We start from the raw sequence: 20,607 nt of genomic DNA, 5'->3' as shown, positions 1-20,607 counted from the left end.
AAACAGGAATATTGTTTGAAACTCAAAATAAATTCAACATCACAAACAATTAGGATCTAAGAACAAAAATTGTAAATGCGAATAATTTCTTAAGGACGGAAAAAAATATTAAACTCCCAGAAAAAATCAAAACGCGAAGAATTTTGGAAAACATGAATATTTTTTAAAAACACGAACAATTGTTTAAACCGACAAATTTTGTAAACCTGAGCATTTCTGAAAGTCACAAACAAAATTAAAAAAACCAAACATTTTTGAAAACACATACTTTGTTTTGAAAATGGGTACATTTTCTGAAACTCCCAAACAAAATTCAAAAACACAAACAATGTTTGAAAATACGAACATTTTTTAGGAAATGCAAACATTTTTTAATCTATGAACAAAATTTAAAAACATGAACTAATTTGAAAACAGAAACATTTCTGAAGCTCACAAACAAAATTCAAAAATGCAAACAATTTTTTAAAACGGGAGCATTTCTTGAAAATGAGAATATTTTCTGAAACTCCCAAACAAAATAAAAAACATGACCAAAATTTTGAAAACGAACAAATTTTTAAAAAGGAACATTATTTTGAATTTCATGATTTTTTTGAAAACATGAATTTCTTGAAATTTCTGAACAAATTTCGAAAAAGAAAAATAACATGAAAAATATTGAAACTGAAACTGAAAAATGAAAAAGAAAAGGAAACCAAAGTAGAAAAATAAATTGGAAAAAGGAAAACCCGGTTCAGGAACCTTCTAGAAGGTTCCCAAAACCGGTAAATACCAACTGGGGACGATCTAGAAGGTTCTGAAAACGGTTTACTAGAATGCTGCGCGTACTGCTATGCATGGGTCGGCCCTATTGCTCGATAGGTCGACTTGCCTGTGTGAATCGACGACGACAGTACGACGTAGAGAGCGGTAAATAGGGAATTCCTCCGGTATGTCATATTTTTTTTGTGTGGAGAAACTCCGGTATGTCATATATGCAAACAAATTGAAGAAATCAATGGAATAAATGTAGAAGGGCCAACAAAGGAGTCAGGTGGATGGGCTTTCACTGATTTTGGGCCGTGACGAAACCTGGCTACTACTTTTCTGATTCTCAAAAAAAAGACTACTACTTTTCTCCCTTCTCATTTATCTCAAAACATCTTCCTCAAAAAAAAATCCTCAAAACATTCTCTCAATTTTTTTTATCTCAAAACGAACCCTCAACAAAATGTATCTCAGAAAAAAATATTAATGAAAATTCTTTTGGGCCAATTCCTTGATCTTCTGAAGTGTTTTCAGATTGCCATTGTCAGTATCTTTATTATATCAGTATGTTAAGCTATATAACTTGGGGTTTGTTTCCTGTAATGTGTTTTATCGGAACAACTCTGTTGATATGTACATAAAAAAAGGAACAGGAAGACCAGTTGATGCATCCTATGTAAGGCGTCTCTTGATAATCGTATTGTACGTCTAAATGCATAAGTTCAGGTAATCAAGAAACTCTCTGCATTTCTTGGTGGAGTAAGCATACCATAGAAACAAACAATTAATAACCCTTTCATGAACAATTTTCTTTAATAATCCTATTCTGGAGATGGAGGGAAACCAGAAGAACACAGCAGAAGCAGAACCATTCACTTGGGGCCTTCACTTGGAGATCTAAAATGGCATATGATTTGGACTGTCGAAACAAATGGATCTGCAGGCCTACAGAGATTCACATATCGACACAAACAGCTAGAGCATAGATCGATGGATCTGTCAGGCAACGCAGCCGATCCTCGTACCGGCGGCGGCGGCCGTGAAGAAGTCGACGGGCTGGCAGGACACCTCGACGTCGTACGGGCGGGAGTAGGCCAGCCCGACCTTGAACCGGACTTGGGCCCTCACCAGCACGCTCATGGGAGGCGCCCGCTGTGCACGGACGCCCTTGTTGCCGCCGGAGTTACTGACCAAGAAGCGCAGGTCGAAGAAGGCCGACGCACGGAAGCTGCTCGAGCTCGCCGGCGGCTGGAGGAGCGGCATGGCCTGGTGGACCACCGTCTGCACCGACGCGTCCGCCCCGTGGCTCGCGCTGTACACCCGCAGCCGGGCCGTGAGGGAGCTGTACTCCACCCCCGCGCGGCGGCTCGGGTTGGCAGCGTCCACGGTGAAGTTTAGGATCAACACCGGCGCTCCCTGGACCTGGTTGGTGGAGGTGGCGGTCACGGAGAAGACGATGCGCGCGGGGCTGAGGATGAAGGAGGTCACGACGGCCACGGCGCTCACGGCGAGGGTCACGGCGATGGCCGCCAGGATGTAGTGCTTCGGGCCCCACACGCCATCAGTGAACTTCCCAGTGCTGGTCGCCATGGAAAACAAAAACTTGCTCTCCCCTCCTAGGTAGAGGCTGTCGATATGTGTATGGACTTCGTATGGTGCATGCGCAGAAGGCAACATGGTAACGGGGTGAAAGTGAAACCAGGCCGGGTATCGCCATGTTATCCCGATCCATTGTCTGGGCGGGGTTTTGCTAGAGTAATTTTGCGGGAAGAGCAGAGTAATTTTCCCCGCTGTGATCACCGTCTCGCCGTCCAGCCAGCGAGCGGCAAGAGCTCAATACAACAATGTATTCGCCGGTGGTAGAAAATGAGCAATAGGAGCACATCAAGTCTCAAACATTCAGACAACATCATAACTTGTTTTTCTATAACTTGTTGATAAGCATAGGAGTACATCACAGTATATTGCGCCTTAAAAATCAGACATAAATCTTCCATATCTAAATGGGAGAGGATTTGTGGTACGCAAGTGCGGGGGCATGCATGTTCCTGATGCCTGCTTTTTATTTTGGCTTCCGATTTTCAAAGCTAAGTTATGTTTTCATATTCGTATTTCTTGTGACCAGCGCTTTCAAATAAAATCCATTTTGAATTTTAGCGACTTTTTAAAAAATATGTTAAAATTAAATGTTGAAACTTAGTACGAGCGACCGATAAAAAATAATTATTCTGTGTTTACAATCGATAGAAAAAATTGCTTGAAATTATATATGTGAAATTGGTTGAAACCTGACAAAAACCGTAAGTTTCATCATTGAAAGTTAAACTTTTTGAGGGATTTATTTTCTTTTTTATTGTGCCCTTGTGCGAAATTGAACTACTAGGAGAATCACGAGGCAAAACGAGCGGGCGACAGGACTTGGCAGATGACTACTCCCGCACTAGTGTGCACCTTTCCATTTCCGTATCTAAATGGAAAAATAGCTGCCCTCACTACCGTATTTCTTTCACCATGCAAGCATGCAACATGAATGCCTTCTATATTATAGATACCAATCTTCCCACACGCGCGCATCGCTCCTTCCATGTCCGACTTGGGCGGCACCGGCCCTCCCCCGCCTTCGTCCCGATCCCACCGCCCTCTCCCTCGTCGTCACTGGTGTCCCTCTCTGGGCAAAGCCTAGAGGAAGCCGCCGGCAGTCGGCCCTGCTTCTTTGCCCACGGGGCGGTCAGCCCGTGGCGGCTAGTTGGTGGCTTGCGCGCTGCCACTCGGATCGAGGGTGTGGGGTCATCGTCGACAAACTCGACGTGGGAAGATTTAGAGTGATGAAGGAGGGTTGTGGCTCGCGCAGGGCAGGATGGTGAGGTATGTGTGGCCCTGTACCGTCGGCCGCGGGTGCCGAGGAGCGGCGGTTCGGCCCGTGGGAGTCGAGATAAGGAAATATGGTTGGATGAAGAAAAAATGGTTGCTAGATGTTGGATTTACTATGAGGGACCGACTTCAATTTCAATTTTCACCCAACTGAATTACGAATAGCCTGTCCATTGAATAGCCTGTCCCGTAATGGACATTACACGTACGTGTGCGCGTATAATCAAAGGGACCTTTTTTTTTTCTTAGGTACTTCAAAAAACATCTTACAATAGTCACTTTCATCGATGGCCATTAGATCTTCATCCAATGGCTGAAAATAGATCAACATTGCTTATGTCCAACCTCCACCATCTTATTCCTCACGTAGTCACTGGCCAACACAGGACTAACTGCCTACCTCCCACCGCCCCACCCCCCAAAGCCGGGGGCTTTCGTTGCCCAGCCCTCCCATCGATCTCCCCCACTGCCGTGCTAGTTGTTGCGTCGGCCTTCCCTCTAAGCCTCGGCACACCACGGAAGAACTCCAGCGCACACCCCCTCCCCCCCCCCTATAATGCTCTATCTACGAAGAGATATACGTAAGGCAACGTAACCTTCCTAACAATGACCCCCCCCCCCTCTGATTTTCAGTGGGGTGGGCCCCTCAATCCCCCTTAATCCAATCCCGATTGTCCACGTTATACATTACATAAAACACCTACGTTACTTTACGTAGGTGTAGCATTGCCCCTCCCCCCCTCCACACACACGCCCATAAAGTAGATACTAGGGCAATGGCTTTCCCTAAGATAAATAGTGGGGTAATGGCTTTCACCTAAGATAGATAGTGGGGCAATGCCTTCTTTCAAAAATGAATAGTGGGGTTGTCTTCTCCGATGAAGTTTGTTGCTCTCCGGCGAGGTCCGGCGTGGCAGAAGGAAGGAAGATGATGACAGATGCGTAAAATCAGACATCTAAGAAATATCAAAAGTGATAATAATTAAATCGGCCGCCGAGAGCAAATTGTCTATAAATAGATACCGGAAGTGGTTCCCATTCACGAAGACGTACGCAGCGGTAGCTAGCTAATTGATGCATGTTACGTGTGCAACTCTAACGACTGTAGCTTAGCCAGTAGTGCCACTTGTACTCGCACATCCAGAGTTCCATACCGATGCAAATGGCAGCCACCGACCAGAGTAAGACGGCGACCAGGAGGTTCGGATGGCTGTACGTGGCGCGGTGGGCGGTGGCGTCCGTGGTGACCGTGCTGGCCGTGGCAGTGATCGTTCGGGCCGTGGTGGTGATGCTCCGCCCTGAGAAGCTGCAGCTCAAGCTCTCCGGCGGCCGCGTGGCAGTCGACTGGATCCCGTCGATGCCGCCGCCGGGCAACGAGGTGGCGCTCAACTTCGTCCTAGTGGCCAACAACCCCAGCGGGCGCGCCTCCGTCGAGTACACCAACGTCACCGTCCGGCTGACGGACGTCACGAGCGCGTCGTCGCCGTCGCCGACGAAGATCGCCGAGTTCGACCTGCCGGAGTCCATCCCGGTGCTGCAGCGGACGGCGCACGAGGCGATGGTGAGGGTGGGGATGACGCCGGGCGAGGACGTGCCGATGCGGTACGTGCGGGCGCTCTTCGAGGGGCGCAGCGTCGACGGCGTGGAGATGATGCTGCGCGGGGTGTTCCACAGCCACGTGGCCATGGCCAGCGGGGACTACGTCACCACCAGCGACCTCGCCACGTACTACTGCTGGCCGGTGACCATCGCCGTCGGTGGCCCGTCGTCGTCGTCGTCCTCGTCGCCAGACTACACCAGCGTCGTCGTCACCGACGCGCCGTGCCTGGACAAGTCGGAGGCCCCGGCCATCGTGTGAACTGAGGCCAGCTCCGCTCCAACGGTAGCCAGCTAGGTGATGCCATGCATTGCCTCCCGCATGGATAAACCAAGATATGCCTACCGATCCGTCTAGCTATCTGCAATCCACTGAGTGTTTACTAAATTAGTGTATGTAGTAAAATCGATTGATAACGCATGGATGATGGCGATCGATCGTCGATCGATGGTTGCTGCTTGTATGCCTGTCAGCGTGGGTTTAATTTGAGACAGAACGTACTCCTTGCAGTTAATTGTGCATGTTTCACGACTGACGGCGAGCAGCAGCAGTGCAGAGGCGTGCAGCAGCGCGACCTACCGAGTCTTTCGCCGTGGCAGGTTTACCATTCCCTACACGCGACGCTAGCTGTCTTGGTACGTATGCCTAGGTTAGGGCTATCTAGAAGCAGGACATGTCCTTTGAGAAAGTTAATGGAAGGTGGCAGGTCAGGTCGGAGCCAAGATGCATGCACTGGCAGCCGGCACAGGTGGTGGACAAGGAGTAACTACGTGCTGGAGCATGCATGTGTTCGGTGCAGGGATATTGGGCACGAGAGCAACAGTATTGAAGTAGTTAGGGCATCTCCAGCCGTTCGGTTCCCCAGGGCGTCTAAATAGAGCGGCCTGGGGGCGTGCCGGCACTAGTTCGGCCCCTGGGGGCGACCTAGCTCCCAGTCACGCCCCCAATCGGCGGCCCCAGGATGCGGGAAATTTGAACTAGGTCGTTCCCTCTCACAAAAGACGCCACAAATCCGGCGATCAGACGTAGTTTGGCGTTACAAAAAACAGAGCGCCGCACGCCGCAAGTTCGCGTGCGCAACGAATCACTCGGCGGGGTCGGCTCCAGGCGTTGGCGGAGTCGGCGTGCGCGGGCTCGGCGGTGTCGGAGCTGCTTCGGTGCTGGGCTGTGTCGGCGCGGCTTCGGTACTGCTGGGCGGCGATGTAGAGGCGTCGTTCGGACTTGGCGTCCGTGTGGCCGTGGGCGCGGGAGCTGGCGTCGTCGGCATTGCCGTCTGCATCTGGTTCAGGATGAGGCCGCGCTCCACCATGTACCACGCCCTGAGCTGCTCGTCGTTGCTCTGGAGCATGTCCGCCCCGCCCATCAGAAAAGCCATGTCGGTGTTCCTCTTCTTCGCGTCGACGTTGGTCCGGAGCAGGTCGAGCTTGATGGCGCTGTTCGTCATCAGCGACGACCACCGCGCCTCGGTCTTCTCTTCACGTAGGACGGCCCGGGCCTGGGCGTCGGCGAGGCTATGCTTGATGGACTCCTGCACTCGCGCGGTTGCCGCGTCGGCGTTTTTCCCCTTCTTTGCCAATTTGTGGCCGTCCGGCCGCTCCTTTGACGCGCCCGGAGTCGTCGCGTCCGGCTTGTATGTCTCCTTGGCCTTGTCGAGGGTACGTGGGACTTCCGCCCACTTCTCGCACTTGTCAATGCGCTGGTAGACGTGGAGGTACTTGAAGTCGGCGTCGAGGTTGTCGCGCCGATACATGGTGAACATGCGCAGCAACTGCGCGGAGGAACAAACAGTTGACGGGCGGCGGGCGTAGACGACGAAGAGATGCGGGCGAACGGCGTGCGTACCTGATCCTCAACGCTGGTGCCGCTCTCCGGGCGAGCCGCGACCTCCTCGATGATTCCATGCCATTTGTTGCACGCCCCTGGATACGCCCCCAATGATTCGCCATCGCCTTGGAGCCGCGCTGCATGTAGACGCCTTTGAAGTAGGGGTCGACGAGCTTCCGCTCGTCGAACTCGGCCTTGATGCGGTCCCAGTACGTCTCGAAGCTCTGGTTCGTGTCGGTGGTCAGGTCGAGGAAGACGACTCTTCATGCCTCGGCGAGGCATTCCTCCTCCTTGGACGTCCACTTGATGCGCGGTTCGCCTGGCCTAGCCGCCCGCTTCTTCTTCTGGCGTCCCTTCATCGGATCAGGAGCCGGCTCCTCCTCCTCCTCCTCCTCCTCCTCCTTCTCGGGTTCCTGCGCTTCGTGCGCGTCCTCGCCGTAGACGTAGCCAAGCTCGGCCTCCATGTCGCCGCTGAGATCCACTACCTCGTCCTGGGTGGCGAACCCGGGAGACGCGGCGGCCGCGGTCGATCCTGTCGCGATGATGTCGTCCATGTCGGCTCCTGTGTCGTCGGTGTCGCCGAGGTGCGAGAAGGGCAGCGGTCCACGGCGGAGATGGGGCGTCGGTGTGGACGCGTAGGCGGGCGGCGAGTAGTTGTATGGAGGGTACTGCACGCCGACAAAGGCGGGCGAGGGTGTGCGTGTCGTGGGGTGGCCATGGGGAAGGTCACGTTTGGGTTGAACCCACCGTGCGCGTCGCCATCGGTGTAGCCAGGCGACGACGATCCCCATGGAGATCCGACGCCTTGCTGTCCCCAGGGCGCGTACTGGGCGTGGCTGACGACGGGTGGATTCATCATCCCCGCGTGGTCGACCGATGAGGAGGACGCCGCCGCGCGCGCCGCGTTTTCGCGGGCCTTCTTGGCGATGGCCCTGTTCTGCCGGTCGACGGTGACTGCGTCGCGTCGCTGAACTTCCACCCTCCACTCGGCGTTCGACATGCCCGGTGGCTTCAATGGCGGCGCCCTCGGCTTCCTCTGCTTCGGCTGGGCCACGGTGCCAGTCGTGGTTGCCGCCGCGCGCGGCATGTCGTACTTCTTCGGCGGCATGGCGGCGAATAAAAGGCGAGCGGGAGGGGGTTTGGCGGGAGAAAGGAGGGAATGGCGGGAGGAAGACGAGCGAGCGGGAGGGATGCGAGGGAAAAGCGTCAAGAAACGGCGGGAAAAGGCCCTCGGGTCGCCGCCAGGGCGGACCCACGCGCCTTTTTCGCTTGTGCTGGCTCCCCAAGCGCCCCAGGGCGCCGGGTTCGGCCTGGGTCCGCCGGCACCAGTTTTGGCCCGAGCCGGCGAAAAACGGGATTCTGGGGGCGCGACTGGACCGTTTTTTTAGCACCGGCGAGGCAAAAACGTCTGAGGAGGGCCTGTTGGGGGCGCGGCTAAAGATGCTCTTAGAGGCTGTCTGGTTTCAGCTCAGGTTAGCCCCGCCAAATCGTTGGCGCTGTTGGTGAGCCAAAAAATTGGCCAACGATTCCACCACCCTCGTCCTTACCAACAGATTGGCGTAAAAGAAGCAGAGGAAAGGTGAGTCGGGCTAGCGTGTCAATTATTTGGATCCCATCCAAACACGCACCCTACAGCTGGTCAACGATCAATTTTTTGGTCCAGCGCCTTAGGGCAATAAACCAAACAGCCCCTTAAAGATGACCGAGAGGAACCCCACTTTTATCATGTCTTTAAGGCCCTTCCCAGTGCTTCATCGTGTACAAGTGTTAAGGATGTCACATAGATAAAAATATGATGTGGCAAAGCATTTAAAAAGGAGAGAGAGCATTTAAAGAACCAATGCTAAACACGTGGACCTAAATAAAAAACTACCAACCAATACATGAAAGAGATTTATTACTAAACAATTAAATAGAGGAGGTTTAGCTACAAAATCTAAGCACCGATACATTAGGGACATTAGTTGCTAAGCATTTTAATGCACTTAGCACACCATTTTAGCATCAATGTATCGGGAGAGGTCTAATTTGGACTTTTGGAGGCACTGCATGCTGCACAGGCACCTGATCGACCTGCCTCTCGCCAAGTGGATCAACCATACAGTGTTAGGCTAACAACAATGCTACATCCACGGAGATCTACAGAGTTTTACAGGGTGAGATTGAGCTGACAATTTGTGATTGGACAAAGGAGAGGGAGGGGCCAATGCCTACAGACCTTTGGCTTTAAAATTTATCCATAAAAGAGTGTACATTTATTTTCCCAATGCACATTAAAGTAGAAAAATATTGCTTCTCTCATCACATGGTAATCAAGACCAATAACATTCTACACATGGTTTTTTTAATTTTTTTCATGCACTTAGTAGGTCATTGGGGGTAGGATAGTTAAAATGGAGAGATGGCGGCTTGCACCTTTCCAATGCATTTTCACTCTATTCCATAATTTTTTTCACCGGACGGAGGTAGTACTAAAACTATCACTCTTCTCATTAATTCATTGCCATATACTAGGAAAAATTGCCGAGTTGGACTCGATTTTGGCTAGTCTTACGTGATGTGGAGGTAGTATTTTTTGTTTTCAGACTGTTTGTTTCATAGCAAATATTATTGGGTCTGCACTGCACGTCACTCATCGATGAAAACAGTCAAATAGGTCGTTTCCAGTGAGTCAGACCCGAGAGATGCGAGGGGTGCACATGGGAAGGAGTAGTTGCACGCGTGGGGACACACGATAGAAACCGTGTTGGCTCCCGAAGGGGTGCCATAACTCCCCTCACCCCAACCCCTCCCATCACCCACTCTCTCCTTCTCCCACCACCTCACGCTCCCATCCTCCCATCGCCCACTCTCCCCTCTGCATCTCACTGGCGGTGATGACGAGATCTACACGGCGATCACTCCTCCCCCTCCCTCCTCCGCGTCAATGGTGATACGTCCTCCATCCCCTATGTAGCATCCATTTTAACACGTCGCTTTCGATTTGCTGTGGAATGTAAATTGCACCTATTCAATTGACAGTTAGGCTTTGATTTCGGACTGATTGAATTGGTTGTGATTTTCCCCCGAATTGAATCGATTCGAGGGCTTGAACATACGTGCATGGGTTTCACATCCCTCTTCGGGGTAGGGATTTCAAGTGCTTGAACAAACCATCGATGGTTTGAACAAACCCTCGGATCGATTTGAGTGTTTTCACCCACACGTGGTGGCAATTTCAAGGGTTTGAACAAACCCTCCAATGGATTCGAGGGTTTGAACACACATGTGGTAGCCTAAAGCTTGCAGTCGACCACCTCGAGTTTTCAAAAAATGTGTTCACCAATTCAAAAAAAATGTTCTGAAATATTTAATCCTTTTCATGTTTCCAAACATGCTCTGAATTTCAAAAGAGGTTCACATTTTCAAGTTTTGTTTTTACAAATTTAAAAAATGTCGGGATTTTATAATATTTCTTAATAGTTGTACCAAATATTTAGAAAATTTTAAGAACAGTCGTGTTTATTTGAAAAGGCGTTCAATACTTGAAAAACTGTTTGCAATTTTATAGTACTTTTTCTTTTGAGGATCAACCCAATTTTCTAGTACTATTAGGTTATGCAATACCGTTAGTTCTTGAAACTATGAGCTACTATTTTATCAGTACAACTAGTCGGTTTCTGTGGCTTGCAAGATGAGTGCACCAACAGAAGGTTCGCGGTTTGAACCATGCCACTCACGAGGCGTTCCTTTTTGATATTTTTGCACGCGACTGCTTGTTGTCAGTTTGACATTGGGCCGGCCTAGTCGGAGAAGCTCCCATCGTTCTGGGCTGGGTGTCGTGGGCGACAAAAGAAATACAGCAAGAAATTGAAACAAAACAAACAAACAATACAATGGTGAGGCTTTAGTTATCTAATAATGATGTATGATGTTGTCATAGTTGGATGTGAGGTATTATGTGATATTTAGATGTGACATAATCGGAGGCTGGTCATCGAGAGTAAATTATGGGAGTATTTAGAACTCATCTAGATGAGACGTAATTTGGTCTCATTCACCTGAAAAACAAGAACGGATATAACCCACGTCAGCATACACGCATCTTATAGCACCACATTCAATGGCTATAAAAGGTGAATGAGACCAAATTAAATCTCATCTAGATGAGTTCTAGCAAAACTGATAAATTATCTCCATGCAGGAGAGAGAGGGGGGAGGAGCAAATTATCTATAAATAGATACCCGAAGTGGATGTCATTCACGACGAAGACGTACGCAGTGGTAGCCACATCCAGACTTCCAGAGTTCCGGACTGATGCATATGGTAGCCACCGACCAGAGCAAGACGGCGACCAAGAGGTTCGGATGGCTGTACGTGGCGCGGTGGGCGGCGGCGTCCGTGGTGACAGTGCTGGCCGTGGCAGTGATCATTCGGGCCGCGGTGCTGATGCTCCGCCCCCAGAAGCTCCAGTTCAGGCTCTCCGGGGGCCATGTGGCAGTCGACAGGATCCCGTCGATGCCGCCGCCTGACAACGTCGTGACGCTCACCTTCGTCTTCGTGGCCTACAACCCCAGCGGGCGCGCCCTCCGGCGAGTACAACAACGTCACCGTCCGGCTCACGGACATCACGAGCGCGTCGTCGGCGTCGCCGACGAAGATCGCCGAGTTCGACCTGCCGCTGCCAATCGCCGTGTCGCCGAGGATGGCGCAAGAGACGATCGTGATGGTGGGGATGACGCCGGGCGAGGACGTGCCGATGCGGTACGTGCGGGCGCTCTTTGAGGGCCGCAGCGTCGAAGGCGTGGAGCTGATGCTGAGCGGGGTCTTCGCCAGCCACGTAACGACGACGATGGCCAGCGGGGAAGTCACGACCAGGTACCCCGCCACGTACTACTGCTGGCCGGTCACCATCGCCGTCGGTGGCTCGTCGTCGTCGTCATCGCCGGACTACACCAGCTTCGTCGTCACCGACGCGCCGTGCATGGACGAGTCGGAGGCCCCGGCCATCGTGTGATTTGAGGCTAGCTCCGACGGTAGCAAGCTACTAGTAGTTGGTATGGATCAACAAAGCTATGCCCGACTGATCTACTATCTACCAAGCTGCAATCTTTTCACCAAACTAATGTAAGAATCGGTTGATAAGGCCGGCTACATGCCTGGATGGTCATGGCGATTGATCGTCGACCCATCCATGGCTGCTGCCTTGCATGCCTGTCAGTGTGAGTTTAATTTGGGACACACGTACTCCTTGCGGTTAATTGTGCGTGTTTTACGACTGACGACGAGCAGCAGCAGTGCAGAGGCGTGCAGCAGCGCAGGTTTACCATTTAGTACACGCGATGGCTAGGCTAGGGCCCAATAACTAGCTGTCTTTGCTAGCAATGGCTAGGCTAGGGCCCAATAACTAGCTGTCTTTGCTAGCAATGGCTAGGCTAGGGCTATCTAGGTACGTGTAGTAATAAGTTCTGTCTTAGAAGCAGGACTGTCCTTTGTGAGATACTCTTTAATGAGAAGTCGCTCGCACTCTGCAACTTTCTCATCAAGTTTTACGGTGCATATCACCGAGTGGAGACAATATAGCTATTGGGCTCGTTAACCATGCATGAAGACAGTAAATTTTGCTTCTCGTTACCGCTCAGTACTACAGGACCGATGATAAACCATTCATACACATACATTGATGTGGGGTCGGGGGGGGGGGGGGGAGTATGTATGCCACGACCTACGCTGATTCTAACACGAGTATCGTTGAATTCCAAAAGACTTGTTTTTTTTGCGATAGAAAGAGAGTTTTATTCCATATGCATAGGATTACAATCAAGAGGCACCAAATCCTCAATACAAGGAGGACATCTCCCTAGCCATACAGCAGTAGTGAACTCCGTACGACTATACAAAGCCAACTGATGTGCTACCCTATTTTGTTCACGCTTGATTTTTGAAGGAACAAACTCCCGAGTCTCCATATGATGCTTGATCTCCGTCACCAAGTGTCCATAAGCTGACCTGGTTAAACTCTCCCCGGTCAATGCTGCCAACGCCGATGCTGAGTCTGACTGCACAACAATTGGCATGGAACAATGCTGCACGGCCAGTGCCATGCCTTGCATGATCGCATGCAGTTCCGCTTCCAACGCGTCGTTGCAATTGAATATACACCTGTATGCTGCAAAGATAACACTCCCATCTTAACGCCGTAGGATCATACCCGCCGCAGCAGACCCGTCCTCCTGCATAAAAGCACCGTCCACCGAGAGGGCAGCGAATTCAGCCGGCGGCCACGGCCAAGCCAAAGGGGCGCTCGGCCTGGGAACTACGTATGGAGCCTCCTGTACCCTTGGCATCTTCCCTTTAATAATTTCTTCCGTTGAAAATCTGCCACATAGGTTGAGTGAGTTCATGTAACTCTGGAGATAGTCTGATGTCGCCGACAACGGGGGAGCCTCCTTTCCATGAGTGAGGTCTGAGCGCAAAGACCAAATTCGCCATATCAGCATGATCGTGCAATCCCTCATTTGATCATCGCAGTTCGCAAGAACATTTAACAGCCAGTCATGTCCTGTATCATGTAAAACATCATTGCTAGGAAGACGCCATACCAGCCTCATGTGTGTCCAAATTCTGCTTGCATGATCACATGATACAAGAGCATGGAAGCTCGTCTCCTTCTCTCTCCCACATAACGGACATCCATCCCTAACTGAGATGTGTCTATATTTCTTGCACTCATTTGTAGCAAGGGCACCCGAAACAGCCTTCCAAGCCATAATCTTCATTTTCAACGGAACTTGGGAACTCCAAATACGCTGCCAGATAGGCCTCCGTCCTGAGGGGTTACCACTGGAGGAACTTAAGTGTACCGAATGTTGAACTTCCGTTGCGAGATGGTAAGCACTTCGAACACTAAAGTGTCCACTCTTTTTAGGGAACCACGCGATGAAATCCTGCGCATTCCTAGGAGATGTACGAATCTTCAGAATCTCCCGCACATCCAAGTCCCAAAAGTGTTCCCTGAGCCGCTGCTCATTTCATGCACCATACTCATCCAAGAAGTCAGCCACCCAATTGTATCGACAATTTCCCTTGGGAGTTACTGGCCGAAAATTATGTCCTCTAGGGATCCAAGCATCTCTTCGTGTTTTAATGAGAGTACCATTCACTAGTAGAAAAGGGGGCAAAGGTCCAGGCCGGGTCAGCCCATTAGTCCCGGTTCAGTCGCGAACCGGGACTAATGTGAGCATTGGTCCTGGTTCGTGCGGCTAAGGCATTAGTCCCGGTTCACCTGAGCCCTTTAGTCCCGGTTTGAGGCACGAACCGAGACTAAAGGGTGCGATGCCCTTTAGTCCCGGTTTGTGTCTCAAACCGGGACTAAAGATTAGACCTTTAGTCCCGGCTTGAGTCACAAACCGGGACTAAAGGATGCAATGCCCTTTTGTTCCGGTTTGTGTCTCAAACTGGGACTAAAGGTCCCATTTTCAAACTCTACCCCCCCCCCCCGTGTGGATCGCCTTTTTTGTTTCGAAAAAATCTAAAGAAAATGATAAAAACTTCAAAAAATAAAATCCTTCGAGAGGTAGTTATATTACTACATCTACTAGTTAGGAAAATTTAAAAACTTAAATTTGGACATGTTTTGCAAAAAATGTAGGGAAAATATAAAACGGCTATAACTTTTGCATACGATGTCGGAAAAAAACGTATAATATATCAAAATGTTCAGAACGAAAATCCGCGGGCGATTTTGATTGCCTATGGCCTGTTTGCAAATTTTTAGAATCCTCAAATTCTAAAAGGAAAAAAAGTTATGCTCAAAATTTCAGTTTTTTTTGAATTTTTGTTAAATCTGGTCAAACTATGGTCAAACTACTTATTCAAGAAGTATTAGTGTTACTAAATAATTATTTCAGTTTTTTTTGAATTTTGGTCAAATATGGTCAAACTGTGGCCAAACAATGGTCAAACTACTTATTCAAGAAATATTAGTGTTACCAAATAATTATTTCATTTTTTTGAATTTTGGTCAAATCTGGTCAAACTATGGTCAAACTGTGGTCAAACTACTTATTCAAGAAATATTAGTGTTACTAAATAATTATTGTTTTTAGAACAATAGTTTCAAACTCAAACAGTGAAATGTGTGACTTCATGCTCAAGCTAAATTCCCGAGGGTTAATAGGATTGACATCTTACTATTGTCAGAAAAACAACAAGTGCAGACTTGGAAACGAGGGAGAATAGAAGCCGAAAGTTAAGCGTGCTCAGGCTGGAGTAGTGAGAAGATGGGTGACCGTTCGGGAAGTTAGATGATTTGGAATGATGAGGGGTGATTAGAGATTAAATGTTAAATTGAGCAGTGATGAGGGGTGATTAGAGATTAGAGGTTAAAAAAATCAGAAATTTGAAAATAAAAAAAAATCAGAAAAAAATTCAAAAAAAATTCAAAAAAATCATAAAATTTCTTTTAGTACCGGTTGGTGTTACCAACCGGAACTAAATGTGGACCTCCAGGCAGTGGCCACGTGGAGGGTCTTTAGTCCCGGTTCGTATAAGAACCGGTTCGTATAAGAACCGGGACTAAAGGGGGAGGCTTTAGTACCGACCCTTTAGTCTCGGTTCCAGAACCAGGACTAAAGGCCCTTATGAACCGGGACAAAAGGCCCTTTTTCTACTAGTGATTACCTACTCGCCATATAATGCCTTTCTTCAAAAGATCAAGTCTGTGAACAATACCTTTCCACACCGCCGAAGAACTAGCTGAGAATACCGTGTCCAATAAATTCCCCCTTGGGTAATATTTAGCCTTCAACAAACAAGCACACAAGCTGTCCGGACTGTCAAGGAGACGCCACGCCTGCTTGGCCAACAAAGCTTGATTAAAGGCCCTCATATCACGAAATCCCATACCTCCCATAGCCTTCGGAAGCATCATCTTCTCCCAACCAAGCCATGCCATCTTCCTCTTCCCGTTCTCCACCCCCCACCAATACTGCCTCATCATCTTTGTAAGATCATCACACACCGAAGCAGGAAGTCGGAACACACTCATAACGTATGTTGGAATTGATTGTGCCACAGCCTTGATGAGGATCTCCTTGTTCCCAACAGAAACATATTGTTCACTCTAATCAATTAGCCTTTTCCTTAGCCTGTCCCGAAGGGTCTCAAACTGACCCTTATGCACTCTACCTTCAGGTACCGACAAACCGAGATATTTTGGTTCAAACACTTGTTGCTGCACCTCCAAGATATTATTGATTTCCTCCACCACTGACACATTATAGTTTCCAGAGAAAAGGATGGAACACTTCTCTGGATTAATAAGTTGACCTATAGCCGAGGAATAAGTGTCCAACAAACCTGTAACAATGTTCTCTTGCTGGCCAGAAGCTTCAAAAAACAACAAGGTATCATCCCCAAAAAGATGAGATATCACCGGTGCACCACGGCAAATGGTCACTCCTCTCTTGAATTCCAAAAACTTGTTGACCATCCAATTACTCCCTCCATTCCCTTATACAAGGCCATTATGAAAAATACAATTTGCATCTATAAAGACCACTAACTGTAATCGAGGAAAAAAATAATGATGTTTTCTCGTACTACCAATTGTTTTAATACTTGCATGCATGTAGTCATAATGACACTGTGCTATTTCCTTCCAATTCCTTCCTTACATGCACCTGGGCGTATTAATGATCCCAGTTAACAAAAACAAAAATGGACTTGCAAAGCAGTCATTAAATTTTACCTTGTTACCTGTAATTTGAGTTTGTGGCCTTGTATATGGGAATGGAGGGAGTATCTCAGATGTAATATTTACAACATCTCAACTATTGTTGTACTATGGATAAATCGTGCTATTTTCTATAATTGTTTTGCGAGAGAGTCCTCAAACCTTAACTCTTCAAATTTAAGGTGTTTTTTAAGAGATTCCTAGCCGAACTCCTAAACCTTTACTCCCTAATAGGATTTATTTGCCAATTCTTTTATATTTGATTTTCATACTCCATTTCAACTAGACATGTGTACACGTATTAGGTTTGAACTCAATAATTTAGGTTCACACAATTCAGTAACATTACAAATTCAATGTTTACAAATATAACTATTCAAATACTTATTAGTAAAAGAAAACCTAGTCGGCCCAGGTTTCTCGGATTAGGCTGGTGAGCTCTTGTTCTTGTCAAGGTGGACTCCGGAGGCTGCACGATGGGGGGAGGATCAAGACCGCATCTGCCGAAGACTTGCCGTACACTCCAAGACTTCTCCTACCACCTCTACGCTAAGATGACGACCTTGTAACCTTAGATACCCTACACGGCGTATATATAAGCCGTGGGGTTTAGCCCGTAGAGAGGACATCAACGCAATATCATTCACCTAGCCCTAGAGTTAGACAACATCTTACGATTTCGAGTAGGTCAACTTTGTACTCGATACATCTATATTAATATAAACAAGAGCAGGACATAGGGTTTATCTCCATCAAGAGGCCCCAAACCTGGATAAATCATTGTCTCCCCGTTCCTGTTACCATCTACCCGAGATGCACACCTCGGGACCCCCTACCCCGAGGTATGCCGGTTCTTATACCGAAACTAGTGCTTTCATTGAGAGTTCCGTTGTGGGATCAACAGAAGGATTGATGGCTCATTCACAGATCAGCTGTGGCAATGCCGCGGGAGCGTTTACACCCCGACCAGCTTTTTGTGTACGACAACATGATCTTTTGCGTCGACTCGACGGGCCATCTGGCCTCCGTCGAAAACTACACCCCAGGTCAGATCGTGACCTTTGGCGGCCTAGAGTACACCGCAGACTCCCGCGGTAAACTCGTCTTGTCAGGCTAGACGCCCGGCTGGATTGAGAACCTGCCCGGCTACGGAGACTCGACATGTGGAGGTGAGATGAGACTCGAGCCAAAGCCACTGGCAAATCAAACATGATGTTGCAAGCAAAGGCGAGTTAGGCTGGGTTAATAAAGTATAAATTTCCCTATCTTTCTTTTGTGTACTTAGTACACTGGCACATCCGCATATTTATTTCCTCTGGCGCGTAGAAAAATAATAACACGATAACCATCGTTATTTTTATTATTTCTCGTATCAAACATCAAGTTTCAAAGTTTCAAAAATATACATTATATTCTCTCCAACCCAAAATAAGTGTCTCAATTTTAGCGAATTTATACTAAAGTTTTGTATTCAATTTTAGTACAATTTTATACTGAAGTTGAGACACTTATTTTGGTACCGAGAAAGTATGAAGTTTCAAATTACTTTCTAAAAGTCCGATGCATCTCAAGGACAGTTAGTGGATGTGTCCCGAATCTAAGTAGTAGTACACAATTGTTGAAGGGTTATGTCAGAATCAGAATTTCCAGCATTCATTTTTCAAGGTAGCATGGATTCGGGAACTTATTCATAGACAAATTAGAGAAATGGGATAATATATGTGCCCCATAGCAATGCATGGACGTTGTCCTAGTCAGGATTCAGAAGCAAGAAACATAGCAAATTAACCAAAGCGTGGATGCGCTAGCTGGCGATTTCATCACATACTACGTAGGGAAATCATTCTGATCACACAGCTCACCGGCACAACACTTAAACGTAAGACCTACATCATCTACAACGAATTCGCACATATCTCCACTCCTATAAAAATGCGAGTTGATGATGATGACGTGTCTGCCTTCATGCCAATTCTACCGTCCGATCTGAAACGTAAGGCTAAGATGGATTATACTCAATCTGCTTGCACTTTTGCAAAAAAACACCCCGCGCAGACATCCTTCTCGTTTCTCCTTCTCTCTCGACAGAAACCGAGTCTTCCAGAACACCTACCAGATTCCTCGCAGGCAGCCCCTCTGCTCTCTTCCCCGGCGAACCCCTCTAAGTTCCTCGCCGGCAGCCGCTCCTAGATTCCTCGCCGGCAGCCCCTCCCCTCCCTTCCCCGGCCACCGCCAGAGTTGGGCAAGAGTCCCTCCGCATCTCTACTTTTGGATCAGGCCGTGCAGGGCCATCGGAGATAGCAGCAGTTGCTACCATGCCCGAGTATGTTCTATGTAGTAAGTTATTTCGTTTTCGCTATGTGGTTTATGGGATTGATACCTTTTGTGTTGGTTTTCAGCCTCCATCATGCAGCCCTTTCTTCCTTGCTACCCATGAAGCCTACCAACGACAGGACCAACATGACCATGAGTATGCTCGAGCGATTCAGGCGCGGAGGTTTTCTGCCGGCGCCAAGCTACTCGTTCCCAGCGGCGGCGATGCCAAACTGCTAATATAGGACGAGCAGTATGTGCGCTGTGGATCTTTTCCAGTTTGCTTCATGTTTGATTAGGTGCGTATTGAGATGATCCTATCCTTGTCTCTGATTTTGTTTTTTCTAAGACCCCTCTTGTATTGTCGGTTTACCTCCGTAAAGCATGGGCTTTGTAAGATAAAGCCGGGTGGATTTGTTTCAGGTGCTTGGCTCGCCGTTTTTCATCCGTAATGTTTACACCGGTTTTTTTTCGAGCCATGCAGGAGAACTGCATGTGATCATTAAAGAAAAAGAAACAAGTACCAAGTCCTAAGCAACATACAGAAAAGCAACCAAAACAAGACGAAGACAAGGGGCAACATACAAAAAAGCGACCAAAACAAGACGAAGACAAGGGGCAACATACAGAAAAGCATCTGTAATGTTTACCCCGGTTTTCCCTGTTACACTTGTATCCAGCCGGTATACGAGATGCACGCCTCAGTCCGTCGTTTCTTTTCCGGACAGAAATCAATTGCGATTGGTAAGATACACCTGTAAGATAAATACCTCTGTAGAATATTACATCGATTCCAAGCGCAGAAGGACTTTAGGACAGAGAGGCAGCTTCGCAGGGGGGTCAACACGAGCAAGGTGGTTATTGTGTCTATTCTTATGTAGTTTATTTCAGAGAAGTCACACTAGTTTCTCACAAAATCTCTCTATTTGCAGATAAATTAGTCATGGAGCAGTCTTTAGTGAAGACTGATCTAGAACTGGCATACATTTATGAGTATGTGCAATTTTTTGGTGCGACTGAACTGGTCGTTTCTAAAAAATAGCCAAAACTCGTTTCACTATGCCACTACTGTTTTTGCATAGAATTAATGTCTATTTGGGTGGTGCCAAACTGCCAACAGAAGACGAGCTGTCTTCTCCTAAAAGAATGACAAAATTGTGTACCTGTATGTTATTTAGGGTCTGTATTGCATATGACCTAGAGTTATTTTCTGAATATGTTGACATCACGTGGTAATGTGTATTCAGCTTAGTCAAGCAATATACCATTCGATTCCCTAGAGTGAGCAGCTATATTAATAATCAAACCAGGGTCATGACATTAGTTGCTATTATGTTTGTTTTTCCGACTATGAGGTAGCAAGTATTAGCATAGCAACACCATAAATTATGTTATAACTGCTGCAAGGCATTTTTGGTAACATGTAATATTTCTGCTTTCTGCACAAGTGATAATAAAGCTTCTCATGAGAAGCTAGCACATAAGGCCATGGACACGAACTAGGAGCACTCGGCGACGATGCTTACCGGAATCTCA

General features: G+C 48.0%; 1 protein-coding gene, 1 long non-coding RNA gene and 1 pseudogene across 2 annotated transcripts; all 3 read left to right on the top strand.

Annotated features, from left to right (window-relative positions):
* The first annotated feature begins 4,681 nt into the window (after positions 1-4,681).
* LOC125522823 lies at positions 4,682-5,720 on the top strand. The gene has a single exon (XM_048687856.1). The coding sequence runs from the start codon at positions 4,778-4,780 to the stop codon at positions 5,477-5,479; it is 702 nt and encodes a 233-aa protein (XP_048543813.1). The 5' UTR covers positions 4,682-4,777; the 3' UTR covers positions 5,480-5,720.
* Positions 5,721-10,942: 5,222 nt separating this feature from the next.
* Positions 10,943-12,592, top strand: LOC125518538 (annotated as a pseudogene).
* Positions 12,593-18,827: 6,235 nt separating this feature from the next.
* Positions 18,828-20,380, top strand: LOC125523636. Its single transcript, XR_007290325.1, has 4 exons — positions 18,828-19,081; positions 19,158-19,370; positions 19,556-19,925; positions 20,004-20,380. It is a non-coding gene; the product is annotated as an uncharacterized LOC125523636 (long non-coding RNA).
* Positions 20,381-20,607: the final 227 nt, after the last annotated feature.

Source organism: Triticum urartu, chromosome 7, assembly GCF_003073215.2.
Source record: "Triticum urartu cultivar G1812 chromosome 7, Tu2.1, whole genome shotgun sequence".
NCBI lineage: Eukaryota > Viridiplantae > Streptophyta > Magnoliopsida > Poales > Poaceae > Triticum > Triticum urartu.
The sequence above is the reverse complement of the archived record's forward strand: the minus strand, read 5'-3'. Positions and strand labels throughout refer to the sequence as shown.

What these genes read in the sequence shown, in the direction of transcription:
- LOC125522823 (XM_048687856.1), top strand. Translation starts at nt 4,778, where the DNA reads ATGCAAATGGCAGCCACCGACCAGAGTAAGACGGCGACCAGGAGGTTC.